The sequence below is a fragment of the Globicephala melas genome, chromosome 7 (assembly GCF_963455315.2).
Source record: "Globicephala melas chromosome 7, mGloMel1.2, whole genome shotgun sequence".
Lineage (NCBI taxonomy): Eukaryota > Metazoa > Chordata > Mammalia > Artiodactyla > Delphinidae > Globicephala > Globicephala melas.
In genome coordinates this window covers 71322277-71348728 of record NC_083320.1, presented here as the reverse complement: position 1 = coordinate 71348728, position 26452 = coordinate 71322277, and the positions used below count along the sequence as shown (strand labels likewise).

At 39.4% G+C, this 26452-nt stretch overlaps 1 protein-coding gene across 3 annotated transcripts in view; it reads right to left on the bottom strand.

The window, feature by feature from the left end:
* The window catches only part of LOC115851029 (CD302 antigen), a 129253-nt gene that overhangs the window by 5954 nt on the left and 96847 nt on the right, over positions 1-26452 (bottom strand). The window contains exons 1-3 of one of the 3 annotated variants that reach the window (XM_030852686.2): positions 20735-20878; positions 6687-6797; positions 214-330 (exon numbers count right to left, since the gene is read on the bottom strand). In XM_030852686.2, the coding sequence (XP_030708546.1) occupies positions 214-330; positions 6687-6797; positions 20735-20804 (298 nt within the window). In that variant the 5' untranslated portion in view covers positions 20805-20878. Of the gene's footprint in view, positions 1-213; positions 331-6686; positions 6798-20734; positions 20879-26452 lie in introns of those variants that run through there. The other 2 variants (XM_030852687.2, XM_060302390.2) reach the window with 2 other exon arrangements.

Here is a 26452-nt window from a genome sequence, read left to right as displayed (position 1 = left end):
CCAGATGAAAGAATCAACTTTAACTTTCATATGTGACACACATTGAGCTGCTCAGGGCAAAGCTGTGGTACATGGGTGCATACTGAAAATACAGTCCCTGGAAACCACAGGAAATAGCGAACTACAGAATTGAAGAATCTAAAAGAAAGTTATCAGTTTTACTAACATTAAGAAAAAAATGTAAGAAACAATTTAAGTATAAATATCACTTACCATCTGTGTCAAAAAACATGCCTAATAGGACATCATCTGGGCCTTTCCATTGCTTTTGCAAAGTATCCAGTATAAAAGCGTTTTCTTCTTCATTATGTATGCTTATCATGTCTGCTCCTGAAATTATTTTAGGGAGAAGAAATCAGCATGTTCCCCAAATCAATGAAAATCACATGAAGTATATACAAATTATACATTATTATAATACATTATATTTTACATCCTTTTAAAAAATTAAGCTTGAAAAAGACATGCACATTTCTGAAGAGACGATATACTCATGAGAAAAGTAAAATGATAATGTGATAAACTGAACAGAATCATACTTTTTATTTCATTCACTTAGGGTTAGTAACTAATCTCGTAAACAACACGGAAAGAAAACATCATGGGAAGGCTGGAGCAGTAGAACACACTTCCTGCATCTCAACTTTTCACTGCCCCTTCCTCTAGCAATCATGGCCGCTCCTGCCCTCAGTTCACAATTATAGGGAGGAGTAGCTCTGACCACACTCAGGAGAGCTGAAAACTACCAGGGCAACTTGCCAGAACAGTCCCAAGACCTAGTGAAGTTCAAGTAACAAGCGGTCTCTGACCGGCCTCACTTAACTGGCCATGTGCCTGCTGCCTGAAGCCTATGCCTTCCCTTATTTTCCTCTGTGGTCGCCCTTAGGGAAGTCCTGGTTAGGGAAAGTGATAAAGGAGGTCCTTGGTCCTTGTTCTCATTGGATAGCTGATATTTCCTAGTACTGTCTCACCTGGTTTGAGTAAGGAGCAGCAGCCACATACATTTTATGTCTCACATTTTCTAGCCTTTCAATCTAAAAGCTACATAGCAGCCTATAAAATATTAGCAATAACTTCACTTTTCCCAGATATATTTAATCTTGTTTCTTTACCCAACAAAGATTCTCTTGCAAATTAAAAAAAATCATTCCACTGTCTTAACTGGATAACACTTAGGAGAAAACGCTCATGGAGTTCGTTTCTCTCATGATATTGCATGTTTTTGCAAGTGAAGAATGAATGATGACATCACAGCCTAAAAGCAACCAGAAATCTGGTGGGGAAGGTACATCTAACCCCTGGGAAAAATACATCCTTTCAGCTGTACTCAGCTAAGTGAGGAATAAACATCAAAATGTTTCTAAGAAACATGACTTACCAGTCTCAGTAATTTTAGAAGTTAAAATTTTCATAATTTTCCAAGGAGAAGTCATTGATCCTAAACATTTTTTTTTTAACATCTTTATGGGGGTATAATTGCTTTACAATGGTGTGTTAGTTTGATCCTAAACATTTTTAAAGTTATCTTGGAAGCTTTGGGTACTACGACTAATCCAGGTACTACATGGAGAGATGAGGAAGTCTTTCCTATTATTAAATTACATTCTTCCAAAATCATCCTGACTTAACAAAAACTTCCGAAAACTTGAGAATACTGCCTTGGATCAGTGGCTCTCCAACTTTAGTGTGCACCAGAATCACATGGAGGGCTTGTTAAAACAATGTTGGCTCCTACACCCAGAGCTTCTGATTTAGCTGGAGTAACATGGGGCCTGAGAATTTACATTCCTAACCGGTTCCCAGGTGACACTGATGCTGCCGATCCAGGGAACACACTGAGAAATTATAGGAAACTTAAATAATAGGCCATTGTATTTATGACACCACTCTAAAATCAGTAACTTTTTGGTAATTAACAGATATATGGAGACGAGAAAGAACCATTAGGTCATGACGTGGTAAGAAAAATTTGTATTAGGCAATTACTTTCACATCTTTTAAAAGAGGCTTAAAAAATAAATTTAACTACAGGGGAAAAGAAAACTACAGGACCTAAAATCTCCCCCAAACAAACCATACTGTTAAAGAAGAAAAACTGGGCAGACTAAAGCTCTGTTATGAATAAAAAATAACAGGCAAACACCTTAACAGAAGAAAAAAAAAATTGGTCTCAGACTGTTAAAAAGGCAGTAGACACGTATAGAAAACAAACTAGTGCTTACCAGTGGGGAGAGGGATGGGGGAAGGGGGCAACATAGGGGTGGGGATTAAGAAGTACTATTATGCATAAAATAAGCTACAAGGATATATTGTACAACACTGGAATATAGCCAATATTTTATAGTAACCAAAGATGGAGTAAAACCTTTAAAAATTGTGAATCACTATATTGTTCAACTTGTAACTTACTTAGTATTGTACATCGACTATACTTCAATTAAAAAAAAAAGACAATTCACCCTCACGAAAGGAAATGTAACACAAGTGTGTGAAAAATGCAGTTTCACTGGTAAAAGAATGAAAATAAGAGTTTCAGACGTGCCAATTAAACTGTGCCGGCTTAGGGTGTAGAAAAATAGGAACTCATAAGTGGTTAGTTGGAGTAAAAATTAGTAAAACCTTTTTGGAGACAATTTGGCAAGATGTATGCAAGGCAATCATTGGCTCTGCTCAGATAGGCACAATCATTGATGATCATCACATTTACAACACTGGAAGACTGGAAATAATTTAATAACCAATATTAGAGGATTAAATCAATTACTGCATATCTATATAGAGGAATAGTGTACGGTTATTAGGAAATATGCATTCTATATTTACTGCCATGGAAAAATATGTTTAAGGGAAAATGTAGATTATGGAAATATATATGTACATATAGTATATACATGTATACATATATACATGTATATATACATATATATCAAATATTTATTAAAATATATCTGCCTGAGGGGTTGGAAGTCTAGAAGGATACTCACCAAAATGTTAATAGTCATTACATTTCCTTAGGATGGTACAATTTAGGGTAATTTTATTTTTAAAATATTTGCATATGTGCTTTTCTATATAGCGACTGTGAACTAATCGTGTAATTAAGAACTTTTAAAAGAAAAGAAAAAATAAGACTGACCTTTAAAATACTTAATACTTTTTTTTTTTTTTTTTTTTTTTTTTGTGGTACGCGGGCCTCGCACTGCCACGGCCCCTCCCGTTGTGGAGCACAGGCTCCAGACGTGCAGGCCCAGCAGTCATGGCTCACGGGCCCAGATGCTCCGCGGCATGTGGGATTCTCCCGGACCGGGGCACGAACCCGTGTCCCCTGCACCAGCAGGTGGACTCTCAACCACTGCGCCACCAGGGAAGCCTCTAAAATACTTAATACTTTAATCCAAAGTTAGAATTCAGCAAGGTTCTCTCTCTCAGTCATAGCTCCATTTTCAAAAATTCTATTATGGTTTTCTTATCAGTTCTAGCTGCTATCACCTCCTGTTAAATGTCATACAGACTTTTAGTCTGTTTTACCCTCATACTTACTTGTACTTAGCTGTGAAATGTAACCAAAATGCCATTTTAGAAAAATCCTCAAGGGAAATATTTAACTAGGTTAGAGTTTAGGCTTAGGTGTTCAGAGATGAGATTTTCATTCCTTTCTCTGACCTTGTGTCAGCCAATGGAACTTGAATGATTTTTAACATTGCAATTTAAGTAAATACTGTATAAACTTAAATTAATATGTCAGGAAAAAAGACACACTTTAATTTTCTTTAACAAATGATAGCATAAATCCCTGAAGAACACATGTGCTCAAGCGAATTTTTTTTTTTACAATGCATTACCAGTGATGCTACCTGCTGAGATGTAATTTGGGTCTTTAATTCTTTTTATGGTTAGTGACATAGCTCATACACAGATCACAAAACGGAAAGACTGGAAATATTTATTTGTTCTATTATAATGAAAATATCTAAATCAAAGGTAAATGTTGCAAAATAAGAAAAATTTTAGCCTCTCACAATTATTTTCCTAGATGAACAGTAACAGTACCCAAAATAAGTACAAGTAACATCAAGTAAATTACCACAAAGCACTGGGAATATTTCTAAATATAGCTCTCAGCAGTCCAAAAGGTAACAAGTCACCTATTTTCTATACCCCTAATTATAGGTTTAAGATAGGATTTTGTATACCTGTGAAGATTTTATAAATCCAAATGTAAATGTCCTAGTATTCCTTATGCTTTTCCTTCTTCATATATAGCAAACACTGAATTCATGTCCACCTACTGTTCTAAACCAAAACACCACCCTAGCCAAAAAAAGTAATGGTAATATTAACCAATTTTAGCTAATTTTCTGATTCATCAATGAAATGGATATTTCCAGAGTGGAAGCAAATGTAGAGGATGATCAAATAAATGATGAGATTATCAGAAATGTATGAGAAATTAAAAAAAATCAAATCAGTAAGACAAACTGAATTTATAAATATTTAACTGGGAAAAAAGACATTTTTCTTTAGACACAAGATAAACTTTATAAGCAAATTTATATACAACGATTTAAAATTCCTAAGTGGCTACTCTACTTGAACAAGTAGAGTTAATGGACTTCAAATAATCAAAAATTAGGCCTCAAAGTTGCTGGGTGTTTTCAATTTCATTTTGCTTTTTTCTAAAAAAAAAATTAGCAAATACAATTAACTACAGTTTAGTTGTAGAGGAAGTCAGTCAACAAATATTAACTATGCCTCTGTAGAGTATGCAGTTGCTTAACTGCTGAAATTAAGTATTAAAGCTGGACGACGAAATCTGACCTTGTGGTTCATACAAGCTAATAGGAGTACAGGAACATGTCTTTTCTTGGCTCTGAGCCTCCAATGTAATTTGTTTATTGAAATCTGTGTTTATGTCCAAGTATACCTGACATAAATGGTTTTTAAAAAAGAGATAGAAAATAGTTGTTGGGGAAACACCCTTTAAAAAAATCTTGTGGACTTCCCTGGTGGCGCAGTGGTTAAGAATCCACCTGCCAATGCAGGGGACACGGTTTCAAGCCCTGGCCTGGGAAGATTCCACATGCCGCGGAGCAACTAAGCCCGTGCGCCACAACTACTGAGCCTGTGCTCTAGAGCCCGCGAGCCGCAACTACTGAGCCCGTGTGCCACGACTACTGAAGCCCACGCGCCTGGAGCCTGTGCTCCACAACAAGAGAAGCCACCGCAATGAAGAGTGGCTCCTGCTTGCTGCAACTAGAGAGAGCCCGCGCGCAGCAACAGAGACCCAACACAGCCATACATACATACATATATATATAAATAAAAATCTTGGAAGACCAGCAAAATTCCTATTACTCCATTTCCTTGGAGTGAAACCATATTAGCATGTCGGAAATGTCTTGTTTTCAAAGAGCCAATGTTCAACACCATTTAGCAAGTAAGGAAAATATGTACTGAGTAGTACGTGGCACTTCGTAGGATTTAAAACTCCTATGCTTACATTTATTCCTTCTATAATAAGTGAATATGATTTTAATTAAAGCAATTTGATATTCTTCCAAAATGTTAATTGGTGGGTTGTCAGAAAATAGATAAAGGGCATTTTTATTTTTATTTTTTATTTATGTATTTTTTGGCCATGCCCTGTGGCATGCGGGATCTTAGTTCCCCAATCAGGGATGGAACCCATGCCCCCGGCATTGGGAGCGCAGAGTCTTAACCACTGGACATCCAGGGAAGTCCCAGTAAAGCACATTTTTAAATGCTGGTGTTATGAATATGCTTAAGACAAAATTTAATGAAATAAGAGATTTTTAGATCTCAAACAGTAATAAAAAGTACCTTTAAATAATCAAGGACTCTTATCTCATCATCATAGATATCTCAGTGGAAAAACATGGTAACTCACACCATCGTTTTCGTTTGAGCTGACAAGTATCACAATAAGAGGCTTAACAACAAGGATGCACTTTGGGCCAAACAGCCAAATATATAACGAGCACCCAAGCACACCTTTTTTAAAATGACATTTTTATTTAAAAGATTTCAAAATGTGAAGTTATATTTCCCAGAGAATACTGAGCATATCATGTAGCAAATACATAGCCTTTTTTTAATTTTTATTTAATGGTATGCTTCTTTACCACCGTCTCACGTCACAGTCCCATGTAAACTAACTTCTGCCCCCACTGCATGCCTGAAACAGTACTTTCAGGGCAGAATAAGAGTGATTAAGAACGCAGGTCCTAAAATCAGACAGTCCCTGGTTTGAATCCTGGCTGTGCCAATGATTTCCTGTGTGACCTCTAACAAATAACTAGTTTTATTCTCTTGATAAAAGGAGGCTAATAATTTACTACCTGATAGGTTTGCTGTAATAATTAAAGCCAGTTAAAGTATATTATGTGCTTAAGAACAGTGCCTGACACAGAGTACTTACATTAAATACACCCTGCTCTTGCTAAGGTTCTGTCACTCTGCTTTGGGCAGTGTGGTCCAACAACTGTCTTCCAGCTCAAGGGTATACCCCAATTCCACTGTTTGTGTCTTGTGTATTATAGAATAAAAGCTGTCCATTTATTACAAGGACCAAGGTAAAAGTGAGATAGGACAAAACTATTTTTTAAAGAAATTAGTGAACACTCTTTACTGATCTGTGAAAAAGCAAAACAGAAAAAGCTCCTTACCATGGTCAGTACACTGATTTCTGACATCCTCTATGCTTTCTACTTTGATGGCTTCTTGAAGAAAAATGTAACAACTGTCTTGGAACTGAACCCAGGTGGATGAAGGGCAGTCTATGTAGAAAAAGAGATACGCTATTAAATAACTTTAATTTCATGAATTCCTAAAGATAAAGATATTAGATATTAAATTTTCACAAAAGAAAAAGAATGGCAATTTCCCTTGTTAATTTAGCCATAAGGCTCTTGGTCTTTGTTAAAATAAGAAATTGACTAGCGTGATAGGAATTTCTTTTTCACCATTGTACATGTGGGAAAAGGAAAATGCGCCACTGATTCCCTTCTGATTTGACAGAGCAAAGTTACAAGTCTTTAGGTGTTTAGTAGTTCAGACATGTAAATTATAGCATATTACATATGCTAATAACCAAGGCAATAAACTATCAAGGAAGAAAACCAATCAGAATTACAAGTTCTCTTTCAAGGTTATCTTTGCAGTATATAGTAACAATTCAATTTCAAAAGTCGTAAGAGTCTTACAAGATCTTTTTGTTCAAAATATACTTTCAAGAACAGAGAAGAAAAGAAGTTGCTAGATTATGAATATTCAGATAAGTTTTCCTATTGCACAAGAAAACAAGATTGATATTTTTATGAACGTTTTAATTTAACACTTCATCAAAGCAGATTCTTTGAACTAGTTTTATGAAACAGAACCATACTTCTTCCTCTCTTGCTGTAGAGGGTCATCTCCTTCATCTCTATCTTTTGGTGTTATTCGTTATAAAGATGTGTATTTTTCAGCCTTGCCTCTGGAATTTCACTAGTTAGCATTAGAAGCAAAAGTAGGCCTGTTAAGACCTTGATTTCACTGGCCAGAATGGAGAAAGGATGTGAAGATGTTATTGAATTCCAGTGAATAAAGGAACATTAAGGCATTAACCTTCCATATTCTCTTAGGTCTGTACAGGGAAAATCACTTTTTACCTGGTTTTATTTTTGCGGGATCTCAGTTCCTCGACCAGGGATTGAACCCAGACCACAGCAATGAAATCACCAAATCCTAACCACTAGACCTAGCGCCAGGGAACTCCCTGAATTACAATTTTAATATAAACAAGCAGAAGAATGGCTTACCACAAAGATCAGAATTGAACCATCAGCTATGTTAGTCTAAATTCAACAACCTCCATCTCACTAAGCTCAGAATATGGCCGAGCCCATTCGTTGTCTCCAGTACTTGACCTCAGCTTCGTATACAGCACAGACTACAGGCCACCAAGCTACACTATCTCCCAGTTTTCTGGTGGCTTCTGGATAATGAAGTGTGAGCAGAAGTGAAATGTGCAAAAATATGCCTTTAAAAGGAAAGAGTGTGCTCCCTGGACCACATTTCCTCTTTCCCTCTGGCTAAAATGTAGCGAGGTATCTTCAATCAATTGTGTAAACAATGGAAACAGCCTAGGAATAACAGCAACAAGATAAAAGGATCCTAAGTGAAGCCAACATATCACACTCAGGTTGTAAAGAGAGAGAAAATAAACTTCGCTCTTGTTAAGCCATTGATAATTCAGGTCATTGTTATAGCAGCTGAATCAATAACCTAATTAATACAATGGGCTACTTAAAATTATCTCAATTTGTGAGTCATGAGTTTTTCTCTGGCCTCATACTGCTACATTTAAACCATCCAAGATGTACTAGCCTGAGGGTAGGCATTCCAAGATACAATTTATTTTGTATATAGGTTCTTTTTTTTTTTTTTTCCTTCCTGCTGTTTATAAATTCTTGTCTTACACGTGTGACTACCTTGGTTTGAACTCGGGTAGGAATCTAGAACTTTCCCATTATGGTGGCTTAAAGTTGGAGAGGGATGTTTTAACAACAAGCACTTTGCTTTGGGAAAATGCTCACAGTAAACCATTAATTTTTAAAAATCTCACTATAAAAATATATCTGCAGTATGATTCCAATGTTTAAAAAGCAAGGAAGTCTAAAATATCATGTATCACTTATATGTGGAATCTAAAAAAAGGGTACAAATGAACTTATCTACACAACAAATAGAGTTACAGATATAGAAAATAAACTTACTGTTACCAGGGGGTAATGGCGGGGAGGGGTAAATTGGAAGATTGGGATTGACATATATATACACTACTATATATAAAACATAACTAATAAGGACCTACTGTATAACACAGAACTCTACTCAATACTCTGTAATGGCCTATATGGGAAAAGAATCAAAAAAGGAGTGGATATATGTATATGTATAACTGATTCTCTTTGCTGTACACCTGAAACTAACATAACTAACAAACTAACAACATTGTAAATCAACTATACTCCAATAAAAATTAAAATAAATAAAGTAAAATTAAATTAAATTTTAAAATAGCAAGGAAGTCTAGAAAAGTTCAGGAATTGGAAAGGCGTTTTGTAGGAAGAAGGCTCAGGAAGGGCCTGAAAACAAGGTGCTTGGTTGAAAGTCTGTATGTGGAGCAAACCCTTAGATCCTCTTCCTGAGAAAGAGTACTCAGCCATCTCAGTTTCTCCATACACCTCTGCTGCCTTCTTTTCAGAAGAAAAGACTTTTATTCCTCCGTTTCCACTTCCAGACCATCAACATTACCCACTGCTCATCCTTTGAGATTCAGGCCATCTATCTACACCACTTTCTCCAAGACACCACCACTGTAATGTATTTTAACTTCTGCTTGTAATTTCATCACATAGTTCTTTCTCTTCGAACTCACCATCCAATGGCCACGGAAAGTAGCAGAAGGAACACAACTTTGAAGTCAGACAGACCTGTATTTTTATCTTGGTGGTGAGACCTTGGACAACTTATTTCCTGTATTTCCTCAGGCAAAAAGGGATAACGACCTCATTGGACTGTTGTTGTGAACATTAAGAAGCAACAAAACTGCACAGCACAGCGCCTAGTACAAGGAAGGTGCTCAATATATTGTAGCTTTTATTAACTCTACCATCCTCGGCACCCTTCTCTAGAGACAGTGACCTCTCTGAAAATAGGGGCCGAGCCTTATTTTTGAATCCCCAACACCTCAGATAGCTCCTTGGACTATAATAGGGACCAAAATATTTTGCTAAATGAATGAATGAATCCTATCTCTACATCCTTAAATGGCTTAATTTATCATCCCTTCAGCATCCTCAAACACTCCCTTTGCAGTGTATTCATCTTTTCCTTCTAGAAGCATGCTGTTTTCTTATACCCTGGAATAGAACTGGATTGACCTTGCTGCCAGTTCTAACACCGTTACTGGTACACTTGGCCCTCGGTATCTGTGGATGTGGAACCCTCGGATACAGAGCACCGACTGTACTACGCCACTTTATATAAAGTACTTGAGCGTCCTCGGATTTTGATATCCACAGAGGGTCCTGGTACCAGTCCCCTGAAGATACCGAGAGACTATACTTTTTAAAAATTAAACTTTTTACTGAAATACAATATACAATGTGCAAATCATACATACCTACCTTGGTGAATCTGCATAGAACGAACATACCCATGTAATCATCGGTGAGATGAAGAAACAGACCATTAACCAAACCCGTTTGGTCCACTCACTTCCAAAGGTAATCACACCTAACTTCTAACACCACAGATTAGTTCTGTCAGTTTTTGAACTCTATAGTAATGAACACATACAGTATGTACTCTTTAGTGTCTGGTTTCTTTTGATAAACATTACTTTTATGAGATTTATTTATGTTGTAGCATGTAGCTGTAGGTTCTTTCTCATTGCTATATAGTATTGTATGACTTTATTCATTCTGTTGATGAATGTTTGGGTAGTTTCTAGTTCGTGGCCATGACAATATATGATGCTATAAACATCCTCTGCACATGTTTTGGTGCACATATGCATGCTATCTTGTGGGTATATTTCTAGAAGTAGATTGCTGGGCCATAGAGTGTACATGTGTCCAGCTCTGACAGATACTGCCAAACACTTGTCCAAGGTGGTTATAATCCTTTTAAACAAGTAGGTTTAAAAAAAAACAAAAAACCCAGTTTGATAATCTTTGTCTTTTGAGTATTTCCATTAATATTTAACATAGTTATTGATGTATTTGAGTGTATATCTACCATCTTACTATTCATTTTCTATTTGTCCTACCTGTTTTATGTTCTTTTTTCCCCCTTTGTTGTCTTCTTTTTGGATTATTAAACAATGTTATATTCCATTTTTCTTTTAGCTTATTAATTACACATTCTTTAATTTTATTTCTATAGTGGGTACCCTGAAAATTACAGCATGCAACCTTGATTTATTAGTACCTAAAATAAATGAGTACTTTTACCATTTCCTAGACAGCACTAGGATCTTACAGTAATTTAACTTCTCTTCCTTTGTGTTATTGTTATTACTATTTTGCACGGTCAATGTTCATTTAGTTTTAAACACATATTTACCTTCTCTGTTGCTTTTCATTCCTTCTTACATTTCTGTATTACTAATTGTAATAATTTTCTGTTTGCCTGAATAAACCCCTTTAATGGTAGGTCTATTACAAATTCCCTCAACTCTTGATTTTCTGTAAATGTCTTTATACTGCCTTCCTGTTTGAAGGCTATTTTTGCAAGTACAAAATTCTAGAATGGCAGCTTATCTTTCATTGAAGATGTATATAATTTTACTGTTTTGGCTTCCATCATTCCTATTGCGAAATCAGGTATTAGTCTGATTGTTACTCTTTGATGGCTGCTTTCAAGATTTTCTTTGTCGTCTTCGGTTTTTAGTAGTTTGACAGTGGTACGCCTAGTATTTTTTTTTTAATCCTGGTAATAATGTAATGCAGTTATTGAATCTGTGCGTTTATTTTCACTGTTCACTTTTGGAAAGTTCTTGGCCATCATCACTTCAAATAATGCTTCTCCTCCATTTTCTTTCTCCTCCCTTTCTGGGACTCAAAATACATATATGTTAGATTTCTCACCATGTCCAATATGTTCACTTTGCTCTTTTCTATTTTTAATACTTTTGGCTCTCCATATCATAATCTTGTTCTTTCTGGTTTACTAATCTACTCTTCAGTTTTAACAAATCTGCTATTAAACCCATCTACTGAGTTCATAATGTCAGCTATTTTTCAGTTACAGAATTTCAGCTTGTTTGTATTTTTATAGATTCTGAGTCTCTGGTGAAATTCTCAATCTTATAAACATTCTCGAACTTATTACGATTATTTTTTTTATTTCTTTAATTTTTATTTTATTATTTATTTGATTGCACAGGCGGGCTCCTTAGTTGTGGCACATGGGCTCCTTAGTTGTGGCTCATGGGCTCCTTAGTTGCAGCTTGCTGGCTCCTTAGTTGCAGAACGCATGTGGGATCTAGTTCCCTGACCAGGGATCGAACCCGGGCCGCCTGCATTGGGAGCGTGTGTAGTCTTAACCACTGTGCCACCAAGGCAGTCCCTATTACGATTATTTTAAAGTTCATTTTTGAAAACTCTAATTTCTGGGGCACCTGTTGGTCTGTTTTTATTTTCCCCGCTTTGGCCTGTTTCTTATTATGCCTGGTAGTTTTTTTTTTTTTTTTTTTTTTTTTATCAAATACCAGATACTGTGCAGGAAAAATTGCACAGTATCTGGTATCTAATATTTAAAGTTAAAAACATTGCAGAGGCTCTAGAGGATGTCATTCTCCCCTAGAAAGGATTCTGGTAGGCATCTGGAGTATTGAAGATTATCTTAATACAATCAAGGGTGGAGTCCACCTGAGGGGGATGTTACAGCCTTTGTGAGGCCCAGTATCCATGGATTCCAACTGAAAGCCTGGATATTAGCTAAAGTCCCTCCTCTTTGGCAAGTAAAAACTCAAATTTTTGTCTCCTTAACACCATGAGAATGCCAAAAACTCTGCTCTGCTTTTAGCTGCTTAAAATTTGGGCAACTCTCCTAAAGGGAAAAGTAGTGCACAGAATATTGGGCTCGCATCAACGAGTTGCCTTAGCAGCTCTCTGATGCCTGCAAAAACCATTATTATGGAATTTTATTTAGATTTTCCAGTTGTTCTTAGTGGGAGCGTTAGTATCCCACTCCACTATAGCCAGAAGCAGAATTCCCTCTTTCACACTTTTAAGCAAGTTATCGATAAGTGCTACCATCATCCATCCAACAATCATTTGCTGGGCAACTCCCACGTGTCAGATACAACGGTCAGTGCTAAGGGGTAAGGATAAAAGGATTTAAGGGGAATTGTTCCTACACTTGAAGTGCTCAGTCTGATAGGAGAGTCAGACACATATAAATAACAAAGGTGTGAGAGGTTAAATGCTGTAAGACTATAGATGAAAAAGTAATAACTTGTAGAGTAAGGAGCCATTTCAAAAAGGAGACAATATTTGAGCTGCAATTCACAGGACAAATGAGTTTACCATGTGGAAAAGGAAAAAGAAATCCCAGGCAGAATGGAACACCATAAAAAGCACAGTGACAGGCACCTAGTAAAGAGTCAAATATTTGTTGAATGGGTGAACTAAGCAGGTCTCTCCCTCCCTACACTCCTCCCACCAGATGTTTTATGTATTAAGACGTGAGAGAGAAAAGAAAAGCAATCATTTCCAGAATGAAACTCAAATTGAAAGTCACAAGGGCACATACTCTGAATTGCAAACTTTGACTCTTTTTTCTTCTCCTATTTTCTTCTGGTTCCCTTTGTTGCTTTTTCTTTAGCCTTATGGAATTGAAAACAAATGGAAATGGAAACAGACTCCATTACCACATGTAAGGACACCTGAAACACCTTAATAAAGTGAAACACTGGAAGTCTTGAACCACGGGTTAAGAAATGCCCTCTTGTATCATTTCTAGTCAAAACTATACATAGGATTTTGTACTGACAATAAATAACTCAAGAATATAAAAAAATAATTTTTGAAATACTGTTTAAATGGAATAAAGCATGTCTATTAAGTATACAAAAATATAATCAACACCAAGTGAAGTGAAATTTATATTATTTCTTTGTATACTTGTAGCTCTTAGGCTTTACAATTACAATGAACTCTGATCTCCAAACCATCTATAAAGTATATTCTTTTTATCAGTAGCAACTCATGTGTCAGTTTTCCATGAAATGTCCAACCCTCACCTTCCCATAACCTCTGATTCCTCTGAACTTCTACAGGACTTTGCACTACACAACATGTAAGAGGCCTTTTCTGGTTATAAAGACTAAAGACTTGTTCAGGTTACCCCAAATAATAGAGATGTTTTGCAAGGATACATGGGGTAATAAGAAATCTGAGGATATTATCCCAGCAAACAGGCCTCCTAGGGCTCTTACATACAAGGTACCCCTTAGGTACCCCTACCTAGCTTAGGGTAGTCAGCCTTTGATATAGGAAATTATCCTTATTTTGATTACTTATGGCTTGGATGGTGAGCATAATACGGAACAAACCATGGCCCTATGCATAAGAACTGTAGGAAGCCATTCTTGGAAAAGGGGCTGTGTTATCCTTTGATGACCAACACACATTCACGTGCACTGACAAATCCTGCTTTTCTGTATGGTAGTTATCTGATACCTATCCTGTTTTCCCAATTGGACTGTTAACTGCATGACAACAGAGATCATAACTTAAACCTAACTTGTACCCCCAATAATAACTATGATAGAGTTTTGTACATAACACAGATAGCCTGCAGAGAAATGGGACAGTGCAGGGTTCTGATTAAGCACATTAAGCTATGGAGAAAAGTCTGGCTCTGACTACATGACCTCGGGTATGTTACTTAACTGTGCTCCAATTTCCTTATTTGTAAAATGGGGATGATAACAGTACCTATCTCAGGGAGTTGTTGTGAGAAAATTGTTTTAGGTGCTAGGGATTCCACAGTGAATAAAAAGGAACAAAAATCCTGCCATCCTGGAGCTTATATTCTAGTTGAGGCAGATACATGAAGGCAAGATAAATAGGTAAAATAATATGTTAGATGGTATTATTATTATTATTATTTGCAGTACGCGGACCTCTCACTGTTGTGGCCTCTCCCGTTGCGGAGCACAGGCTCCGGACGCGCAGGCTCAGCGGCCATGGCTCACGGGCCCAGCTGCTCCGCGGCATATGGGATCTTCCCGGACCGGGCCACGAACCCGTGTCCCCTGCATCGGCAGGCGGACTCTCAACCACTGCGCCACCAGGGAAGCCCTGGTATTTTATTTAGATAGTACATTAGCAATCTATTGCTATGTAACAAATTAGCAACTTAAAACAATAAAAACCTTTATTATCTCACACAATTTCTCTGCATCAGGAATTCAGAAGCAGCTGCTTAGCTGGGTGACTTTGGCTTGGCACCTCTCATAAAGTTTCAGTCAAGGCTGCATCTATCTGAAAAGTGAACTGGGGCTGGAGGATCGGCCACCAAGTGAGTAGGAGCTGGCTGTGGGTAGAAGGCCTCAGTTCCTCACCATCTGGACTTCTCCACAGGGCTGCTCAAGGGTCCTTATGACATGGCAGGTGGCTTCCCTAAGAGCAAGTGATTCAAATGAGAACAAGGTAGAAGTGCAATGTCTTTTACAATCCAGCCTTGGGAGCCACTCTCCATTATTTCCACAGTGTCCTGTTGGTTATACAGGATACAGGTCAGCCCTATTCAGTGAAGAGTATGAACACCAGGAAGCAAGAATCTTTGGGGCCACCTTGGAGGCTAGCAACCACAGATAAGAGATGCCAGGTCCTGACTGTAGGGTGGGGGCTGGGGTTGAAGTTGTAGAAAGGTGTCCAAGGAAGACGTCACTGTAAAGGTGACCTATACAAAAAGAGCTCTGAAGGAGCTGAAGGAAAAGAGCCAAGTACTTATCTAGGTCACACAGGCCTCTGGGATGGGAATGAGTGTGATGATAATGATAACTGATAAAGCCCCTTGCTGGATAATTCAATAAGCAGTATGTGATAAGACAAGAAAAAGCCCCAAAACCCAAAAATAAAAACAAAAAGCTATAGGCAGAAAAGCAGAAAACAAACTGCTAACTTCAGATCCTTACAACTTTCAACTGTTTCTTCCTTAGGCTCATTTCAGCATTAGCAATTAACTCCAGTTAATGTAGCACTGAACCCTTCTTCTCATGCTACCAGTCAGAGTGAGTGCCCCAGAAACAAGCTTTAAGCACTACTCAAGAGATATATATTTACTTTGGGAGAAGAGTGTTCCAACAGAGGCTGATACCTCTTGTGAGGGAACTACGGAGGTTCACGCACTTCATAAGCAGAAAGGCTAAACTAAGTCTTTTTCAATGCCAAGTATCTTTGCTATAATGAAAAACCTGTCTCCCCAAAATACTGCCACAAGTTTTCAATTACGGGTTCTGTAATGTTTTCTAGAAAGTATATTTCAAGAAACATCCTTGGGTCAAAAAAAAAAAAAAAATCCTGCCCACAATGCTCTCTCCAAAGTGCTTTTCTGTTACTCTTGCTTCTTCACAGCTGCTGAAAGATAGGTTGTTATTAATAACGCACCTAAATGACTCTTCATGGATTGTATAATTTTATAATTCTATTGATTTAATATGTACAGAAATTTAGGAGCCTGATGAAAATTTTGAAAGCTTGTACTTAACTCCAAAAGTTTCCAAATAGATCCTCCGCTTAAAATTATCATGTGCTGGGCTTCTCTGGTGGCGCAGTGGTTGAGAGTCCGCCTACCGATGCGGGGGACACGGGTCCGTGCCCCGGTCCGGGAAGATACCACATGCCGCGGAGCGGCTTGGGCCCGTGAGCCATGGCCGCTGAGCCTGCGCGTCCGGAGCCTGTGCTCCGCAGCGGGAGAGGCCACAACAGTGAGAGGCCCGCGTACCGCCAAAAACCAAAAAACAAAAAAAATTATCATGTGCTAAAAGACTAAAATGGCAGAGCCACAAGAATGTTTTGCATTACCAGTCAGCTCTAATGGAACTCTCTGTTCCCTTGTAATTAATTTTTTTAAAGAACCAGGCACAGCATAAGAGGAAGTGATCCTTGGGACAGACTTGTTCTGAATGTTAACAAAGGAGGCAAGATTGTACTTTTTTTTCCTTGCCAATAATAAGACCTTCGCCCCTCTCCTATTAGACATGAGTCAGTCACTTACCTTCCACAAGGGCAGAGGAGGAGGAAGAAAGGGGCGCTGGTTATTACCTTTATTAAGTATGGAGGAGGACATGGTGTACCAGGCCCCTGATAATCCGGAGGGCCTGGGCTGCAAAGATATCCCTGAATTGTAAGGAAATTCAGCCACTCTGACACTCAGTCCCCTCCCCACGCTACCCAACCTAGCTTCCAAGATGTCCACCCCCATCTTCTCCCTTCACGTCCCTTCTCAGAAAAGCTGTCATGACTTTTATTCATAGAATGAGGGTGCCAGTGCTTCTCTGCACCTTTCTTACTGGGCAACGCTGGTCTATTCTCTTATAGATGCAATCTCAAGATTTGTCCTCAAAATCTAAAATAATCTTAAATACTTGATATGTATAATAAAAAATTGTGGACAGCAACCCTGTTGCAAAACTAATTTTCAACACAGAAGCACATTTCTAAAAGCTTCTCAACAATGAAAGAAGTCCTGAAATAATACCTAATTACTATTTCACTTTTTCATTGGAAGGCAAATGAACACTTACTAACATTTCAAAATTTACAATCTGAAATAATTTCCCCTGAAACATCACTGCTCCATTCACAAAGGGCCAGAAAAAGTCACATCAATAGATTAAGGTGACTTAATGCTTTGAATTCAATTATGAGATGAGTTCATGGGCGGAAGTAAAAATAACTTGAAGGAAACTGCAATCCCATTATCGCCCCCTACTTCTTAAATCATTCATCTAAATTTTTTATCCTTTCATTATAAATTAGAATAAAGTACAGAGACACTTTTCAAAACAAAACAAAACAAAAAATCCACAAGATAGTAAAGTTTCTGCTGTTATGGAGCTCCTTTGGTAAGGGGAGCGAAAAGCAAGAAGAGAGTGAAGAAACGAGATTCATTCTGAGAGAATTCAGTGCTCTGAAGAAGAGAAAACACGGGGATGTGATAGAGAAGGTGGCATATGAACAGAGCTCTGAACGATATGGGAGTGGGCAGCCATGCCAAGGACTGGGGAAGGGGAGGGGGGTCTGGGCAGAAGAGCCAGGAGGTGGCTGAGTGCCCAGAGGTCATCGTGGATAAACAGAGTGGATAGCAGGAAGGGCGGTAAGAGGTGGCGTCAGGGAAGGAGGCAGAGTATTGTAGGCTACGGCAACTCAAAGTGAGAAACGATTCAGTGACCACAGAATGGGGTTTCCTCTAACATGCTTGTGTTCACTTATATTCACGCTGCTCACAGGAAACCACTGACCCAAGAAACAGACACCAATCATGTACTATGTACAACAAGTGCCGTTACAGAAGAACTTTTTAAAAGGGATGGCATGGAACCTTACTCAGGTATTTTTTGTTCATTGTGATTTTTCAAGATAATATCTAAGAACAACACAAGATCATTTACACTAATAAACTCCAAAATAACAGAGAACAATAATTTCCATTTCAATATTACATTTATGCTTTATGCAACACCCTAGGAGCTTTTCTGTTAAGACCTTGCCATTCAGCAAATTCCATGAGAACCTTGAAAAGCTCTTTCTTTACTTAGTTCTAAGCCAAATGTGATTCCTGATCTTGTCTAGATAGATTTGTGAAGTATGATGATAAAACACATAGTTTTTCAGCCCTGTGTTATCAACATGTATGGGAATGTGCTCGGTAACCATACACATCAACAGACATAAAGCGGCACTTGTGACATAATTTTCTAGTTGCAATAATTACCCTTCACTTCGTATGAAGAGAACAAAGGAAAACCAAGATTCACCATGTCTGGAATAGGTGCTAGACATGGAGTTCTCACTGAATGCTCACTACAGCCCCATGGGTATTATCTCCATTTTACTGAAGTGCAATGAGTTGCACAATTCGATCAAGGCCACAGACTCTGTACCTAACTCCAAAGCTCATACTCCTTCTAAATTAATCCTTCAAACCTCCTGAGAGAAGCTGATTCATTAATAGCAATCATTTATTCGACAGGCACTTCTTCAGCTCTTGAAAAGTCTATTTAACCATACTTGACTTATAAAAGGAAAAAGAACAAAACTTTCCAAAGATAGTTTTGAGACAGGCTGGGACCTGGGACCCTTTGCTGCAATGCTTGCACCTGGACAAACGTCTCCTCCAGCAACAGAATGCAAAGAAACTATAAGAGACTAAAAATAACTGCACGCATGCACAGTTGGGGCAAATTATGAGCAACAAGATACAAAAAGATCAAAACCCAACTGCTGCTTCTGAGCTGCCAGGAGCAAAGGCAGGGTACTGCGCATGATCCCTGCACACAGCACCACCAAGGGGGTGGGCAGCCCACCTAAGCAACCTCTCCAGCCACCCATGTCTGCTCCTACCCTCAACCCCACTTAGGGGATCAGCTCGCTCCCCGCTTAGGGAGCAAGCAAGGGCACTTGTTATTTGTTCTCACTCCCTCACGCTGCAGCATCCCTAATAAAGCCTCGCCTGAATTCCTCATCTGGCCTCGTCAATTTCTATTAAGGAGCCCAAGAGCCCAGGTGGGTAACAGCCTGTCTTCCACTGCTGATCAAAACAGCTTCTCTTAAGAAGAGAAATACCACACAATCTAGAAACGGACTTTTTAAAAAATCTGACAAGAAAAGTATTTGTTTTACTGAGCCTGACATATGAAGGCGCGGCAACCCAGAGGGTGGCTTAAATGGGCGTTTAGATGTTACTGGCAAACATAAGGAGGGCGTGCATAAGGAGGGATTCACAGAATCTCTGGTCCAGCCTTGTTTTGGACAAAACGAATGTGCTCAGTCTCAACAGTGTGAAACTCTTGTTTCTGCTCCTCCATAGGCAGCAGATGCCATAACTGGTCATAAATGCTGGTCGACAAAAGGTGTCAGGATAGGAGCTTTGAGTCTGTAAAAAAAGGCAACTTCTGAGCTCTTACTCTACTGCTGCCTCCAATACTGAGATCCTTTAATATATTCCTGCCTGTCAGCGGGCTTCCAGCCGGAATTTATAAAATGGCAGTGAAATTCACGGGGCGGGGGGGGAGCCAAACTCTTGCATAATCATTTTATTCAAACCCACGCAAGTACTCACTTAGTTCTTGTTTATTTTGCTCCTTAATTCCTGGAATTGTTCAATCAGTGATTTTGGATGGAAGTCTTTCCCCAGAGTTTCCCCCATCAACATTTTTGACATGTTTGCAAGAGAAACTTGTTTAAAAAAACACAAAACATTCAAGAGAATTGTCCATTTTCCTCACGATTCATTTTGGAAATGATTGACTAATCAAGAGTAATTTTTCAGATGTCACTTGCACAACAGCAGACTGGACTTAAAGATTTTTAAATCACACGACTTAAGTGGAATCCAAGCCTCGCCTGTTCTCGTCCCACTTCCATTCAGGGTTATTTGGCTGAACTGTTTTCCTGTTTCGACAACTTGAACACCAACCAATTGGTCAAACAACGCCGAGAGCAAAAGAGGGCCAGCTTCCTCCCACCCCCCGCCCCCGCCGCTCACGAGCTGAGGACATCTCCGCAGCCAACTTCCCCACTTCTCCTTTCAGCCCCAAATGGCCCTGAAACTATGTTCGTCCTGGGGCTCGAAGTCCCTCCGCTCTCCTGTCAATTAGCGCCGTTTGGGACCCCTGCCCGCGAGTGGGGTCTGCGCCGAGGATGTGGACGCGGCGGGAGACGAAGGGCGCTCTCGGGTCCCCGGCTACCTCCTCCCCGGGGGCGCTCTCTCGGAACCCACCGAACGCGGAGGTGCTGGGGGGGGATGACCAGACGCCAGGGCGCACGGGTGCGCGCGGGGTGGGCGTGCAGGGGAGCGCGACATGCCCGTGGAGTTGAAGCCCTCGGCCGCGGAGGGGGTGGAGAGTCTCCGCCGGGCGGCGGGAAGGCGGTCGCTCCGGGCCCGGGCTCCCAGGCCGAGGAGGGGGCGCGGCAAGGGGCCAGCTTACCCGCAGCGGCGGCGGCGACTGTGAGGCCCAGCAGCGGCAGCAGGAGAGCGGGGGGCGCGGCGCGGGGCATGACTGCGCTGCGGACACGGCGCGCACGCTGCTCGGAAGTGCGGAGCCGCCGCCCGACCCCTCCCACCCGCGGCCCCTAACCCGCCCGAGTGCCCGCCCGCGCTGCTTTCCGGCCGGCGCTCCGGCTCTCCGCGATTTTTAAAACTTTTCATCTGAACCGAAATAAATTCAGCCTCTCAGAAATGTTGCCAAAGTAGTACAAGGAATTTCTATAACCCTTTAGCCAGCTTTTCTAAATATTAACGTCGTATGTAACTCCAGTACAATGAGTCAAAGCCAGCATATTAACACGGGTGTAATACTGTGGACTAATCTACAGCCGTTATCACATTTCACCGATTGTCCCTCTGATGTTCTTTTTCTGTTCTAAAATCCAATCCAGGGTCATACACTATTGAGATATGACGTCTCCTCAGTCTCTTTAATGTGGGACAGTTCCTGTGTCATTGCTTATCTTTCACCATCGATCTGGATACAAGTTTGAAGAGTACTGGCCAGTCGCTATGTAGAATGTCCTTTAGTTTCAGTTTGTCTGATGTCTCCTCCTGAGGGAGATTAGAAGAACAGGATTCAGGTTATGTTTTTGTTTTGTTGTTGTTTGTTTTCTGGCAAGAGTACCACAGAAGGCATATGCCCAGCCCAGGAGGACCATGTCATTCTGTCTCATCACTGGTGATGCCAACTTTGATCCCTTGGTTAAAGTGGTGTTTGTCCTTTGGACCTAACGGTCAGAAACCTTTTCAAAGGCTCTTCTCTCAGTGGACTGTGGCCCTCAGACAACTCTTCTCTGTCAGCAGCTCCTGGATTAAGGGTCTTTAAACTACGCTTATACGGCCCGTGGAAGGAACCAACTCTGATGGATACCTTGATGTTGAACTTCTGGCCTCCAGAACTGTGGCACAATAAATTTCTGTCGTTTAAGAAAAAAAAAAAAAAAGGGAAACCACCCATACTTATTATATGTATAAACTATGCAACTGTAACTCCACTAGTGAGTGTCTCTGGAACCAGACAGTCAAGGCCAGGCAGGCTGCTTGTTTAAACCCTGACATTGTCTCATGTCATTACCAAAAGAGTGCTTTAAAATCAAGTCTAAACTCTACAAACACAAACAACTCAATTTTAAAATGTACAAATGAGCTGAACAGACACTTTGACAGAGAAGATACACAGATGGCAAAAAGCATATGAAAACATACAACGTCACATGTCACTAGGGAATTGCAAATTAAAACAAGATACCACTACACACCTATTAGAATGGCTTTTAAAATCAACAACACCAAATGCTGATGAAGATGGAGAGCAAAAGGAACTCTCATTCATTGCTGGTGAGAATGCAAAATGGTACAGCCACTTTGGAAGACACTTTGCAGCTTCTTGCAAAGCTAAATATACTCTTACCATGTGATTCAGTGATCATGCTCCTTGGTATTTATCCAAACAAGCTGAAACCTTACATATTCACAAAATTTTAAAAAATATTTTATTTATTTATTTTTAAATTTTATTTAAAATTTAAAAAAATAATTAATTAATTTATGGCTGTGCCAGGTCTTAGTTGTGGCATGTGGATCTTAGTTGCAGCATGCAGGATCTTTAGTTGCAGCATGCAGACTTCTTAGCTGCGGCATGAGGGCTCTTAGTTTCGACCTGCACGTGGGACCTAGTTCCCTGATCAGGGATTGAACCCAGGCCCCCTGTATTGGGTTACCCACTGGACCACCAGGGAAGTCCCTATCACAAAAATTTATATGTAGATATTTACAGTGGCTTTATTCATAATTGCCAAAATCTGGAAGCAACCCAGATATCCTTCAATAGGTGAATGGATAAATAAACTGTGGTACATCCAGACAATGAAATATTGTTCAGCACTAAAAAGAAATGCACTATCAGGCCATGAAAAGACATGGAAGAAGCTTAAATGCATATTGCTAAGTGAAAGAAGACAATCTGAAAAGTCCACATACCCTGTAATTTTAACTTTATATTTTGGAAAAGGTAAAACTGTGGTATCAGTAAAAGATCAGTGGTTGCCAAGGGTTGGGGGAGGTGGGAAGGGAGCCATGAATAGGTGGAGCACAGAGAACTATCAGGGCAGTGAAACTGTTCTGTAAGATACTATAATGGTAGACACATATCATTATACATTTGTCAAAACCCATAGAATATACAACATAAAGATGAATCCTAATGTAAACTACGGACTTTAGTTAATAATAATGTATCCATACTGGATCATCAGTTTTACCAAATGTCCCACACTAATGCAAGATGCTAATAATAGGGAAACATGGCGAGGGATAGGAGGTATATGGGAACTCTCTGTACTTTCTGCTCATTTTTTAACCTAAGACTGCTCAAAAATTAAAGTCTATTCTAAAAGATCAAGTCTAACCTTTTCCAATCCTTTCTAACCCTTTCCATTTCTCTAATAGTCCAGTCGGAAATGGAGTGATTGCACCGAGGAAATCTATCTGACCAAAGGGGTCTATAAGGAGAGTCACAGAATGTTAGAGGTGGTAGGGGCCATCTTCATTTACTGATAAGGAAACTGAGGTCCAAAGAAGGGATATCACTTAGCCACAGGCACACAGTGAATGCCAAAAAATGAACCAGAGCCCAGGTCTTCTGCTGGACTCTCCCACCCTCTCCAGGTTCAGTCTCTCTTGCCAAAGTATCAATGTCTTGCTCAACTTATTTATTTCCATCATTCCTCTCAGACTGTCAATAACGGGTTTATATACTAAACCCAAATCCAAAGCAAATCCTTCCAAATGTACACAATGTTTATTAAATACGAAAACATCCTGATTCTGGACACTTCTGTCCTGCTAACTACACAAGTAAAATGAACAGCTCTATGCAGTCATGTATTTGGAAAAGTCATCTCCACCCCCCACCTCGGGCACCAAAGCATATTGTATCAATCTGGATTACTTTGCATGAAAACTAATTGTCAAATAATGGTTAGATTTACAATAGAAGTAGAACCTTAATGAATCAACACCATTTAGGCAAATAACCCTTTTCAGCAGTCTTTTATTTTTAAGTCATTTGAACTAAGGGAAGGCATATTTTCCCCACTGTTAACTCTGATGCATACTTCCTCATTTTTTATGCTAATATGACAAAACAGACTACTTAACCACGTCTGCATGGAATAATACACTATTTCATCAAAATCTCTCACTATGATGTTCTACTTTCCAGTCACACCTCATACCTTTTATTTTTCCTTCTCTTTCACTTCTCTTTGACCTCATTCCAGACTCCAATCCCTTGACTTCATTTTTCCTGGCCTTTTATTTCTCCCTTCTTCATCCAGCCTGGATACCATACCCTCCCTTTTTTCTCTGTTGCATCCACCTGGTCAACTCTGACTCCTGGGGTCTCTTCCTTTTTTCCCTCTTTTTCCAAATTAAAAAAAAATTTTTTAACTTCCAGCTGTATTGAAATATTTTGAAATATAATTGACATATAACATTTTGTAAATTTAAGGTGCACAGTGTGTTGATTTGATGTATATTGCAAAAGGATTACCACCATAGCGTTCCATCTTGTCGCATAATTACCATTTCTTTCTTGTGATGAGAACATTTAATATCTACTCTCTTAGCCACTTTTAACTATATAACACAGTATTGTTAACTATAATCACCATGCTGTATATTCCTCAGAACTTATTCATCTTATAAGTGGAAGTTTGTACCCTTAAACCACATCCCCCCTTTTCCCCTACTCCCACCTCTGGTAACCACCATTCTGCTCTCTGTTTCTATGAGTTTGGCTCTTTTAGATTCCACATGTGAGTGATATCATACATATTTATCTTTCTTTGTATGACTTACTTCACTTAGTATAATGCCCTCCAGATTCACCAATATTGTTGAAAATGGCAGAATTTCTTTCTTTCTCATGGCTAAATAATAGTCGTGTGTGTGTATCACATCTTCTTTATCCATTCATCCATTGATGGATACTTAGGTTGTTTCCATACCTTGGCTATTGTGAATAATGCTGCAATGAACGTGGGAGTGCAGTTATCTCTTCAAGATCCTATTTCCATTTCCTTTGGATATACACCCAGAAGTGGGATTACTGGATCACATGGTAGTTCTGTTTTTAATTTTTTGAGGATGGGGTCTCTTCTTTCTTCTTCATAGTCTCCTTTCCCTCAATTCTAGTGAAGTAGCTGAGGGCAGGTAGAGGAAATCTATTAATCCTCTTGATGCTTGCCTCTACTAATATATGGCTTTTAATTTCATCTGGGCCCAGTAAGCCTCTTCTGCAGTCTTTTTATTTTGTCTTGGTCATTATCCTCTCTCATTCCCCACACAGAATATTTCAATTTTTTTATTATGCTCTTCAAGCTGAAACCCCATTTGATACTTGTCTTTCTCAGCAGAAAACCTCACCTTCTACTCAGTAGGAAAATAGGGGCCATCAGGTGTAGACAAACATCTTCAAAGACTTATCTGCTCTCCCCTTCCCTTTCACACAGGTCTTTCTCTTTTGTCCTCAGAGAGGAATGCATGCTTCCTCCCATCCCATCCAAACCTAGTCCCTCTTTATGTGGGTTTAGAACTGCGCCTCTCATCCCATCTGCTCCAAGATTTTCTTCCATTAATGATGCCCCATCTCTCCCCGGCATCATCAACTACTGTCCATCGTTTTTAGTTTTTGATGTGTTTTGTTTTCTTTCCTCTAAGCTTCTCAACGTGTGAATCTCTTTCTGTTCTCCTTTGGGAAAAAATCTGCTTCAACCCTCCTCCTCTCTCTAGCTATGGCCCATCTCTACATACTTCTCAAGATTTCATGTTCTCTATTTCCTAATTTCCCTTTCATTTTTCAGCTCACTCCCATCTGGATTCTGGTGATCTCCTGCATTTCCATTGGTTAAAATCACCAATGTTTTCCTGATTCCTGGATTCCAGTTTTATCTGACTTTGGCTCTTTGTTGTTTAGCAATTGGAGCAATATTGACTTGACCCTACATTGTATTAAGAGGGTATTTGGCCAGGGAACCAGATACCCTCTTAGGACTTCTCAGGACTGACATCAACCCACATAAGGTCCCTGGGGAGGGTCCTGGGCTGGGCACTGCTGAGCTCCCTTGTTGTGAGATAAGTTAGGCCTAGATAACTTTAGACCAAAACAGAGGAGGAGTCCTCCTCTGTGAACTTCAGGTCCCCTAGGCCCAGGAACAGGAAAAATGGGATGAAGAGGAAAGGCTGATGAGGAAGACCAGTGAAAAGCCTCGTGCAGATAATCCAGGAAGCAAAAAAGGATAGAGGTCTGAATTAAGACAGCTGGCAATGGAGATAACCAGTTCATGAGAAGTGTGGGAAAAAACTGACAGAATTGTTGGATTAGAGAGATGAGAAAGAGAGAATTTAAGGATGATTTCTGAGTTTCTAGCTTGGGAAACAAGGGGTATATTGTCTTCATATTAATTCAAGGAGAATATAAGAAGAACTGTTTGGAAGAATAGAAAAAAGTCTCAAATTCTGCTTGTGATTAAGTTAGCTTGGGAAAAAAGAGAAATAGGTGTATACTAAAGTTGTTGAGATGTAATATTGTGAAAATGTCTGAATTTAGATTATACAGGAAATCAGAGTTAACTTTGTACAGATCATGAGGTCT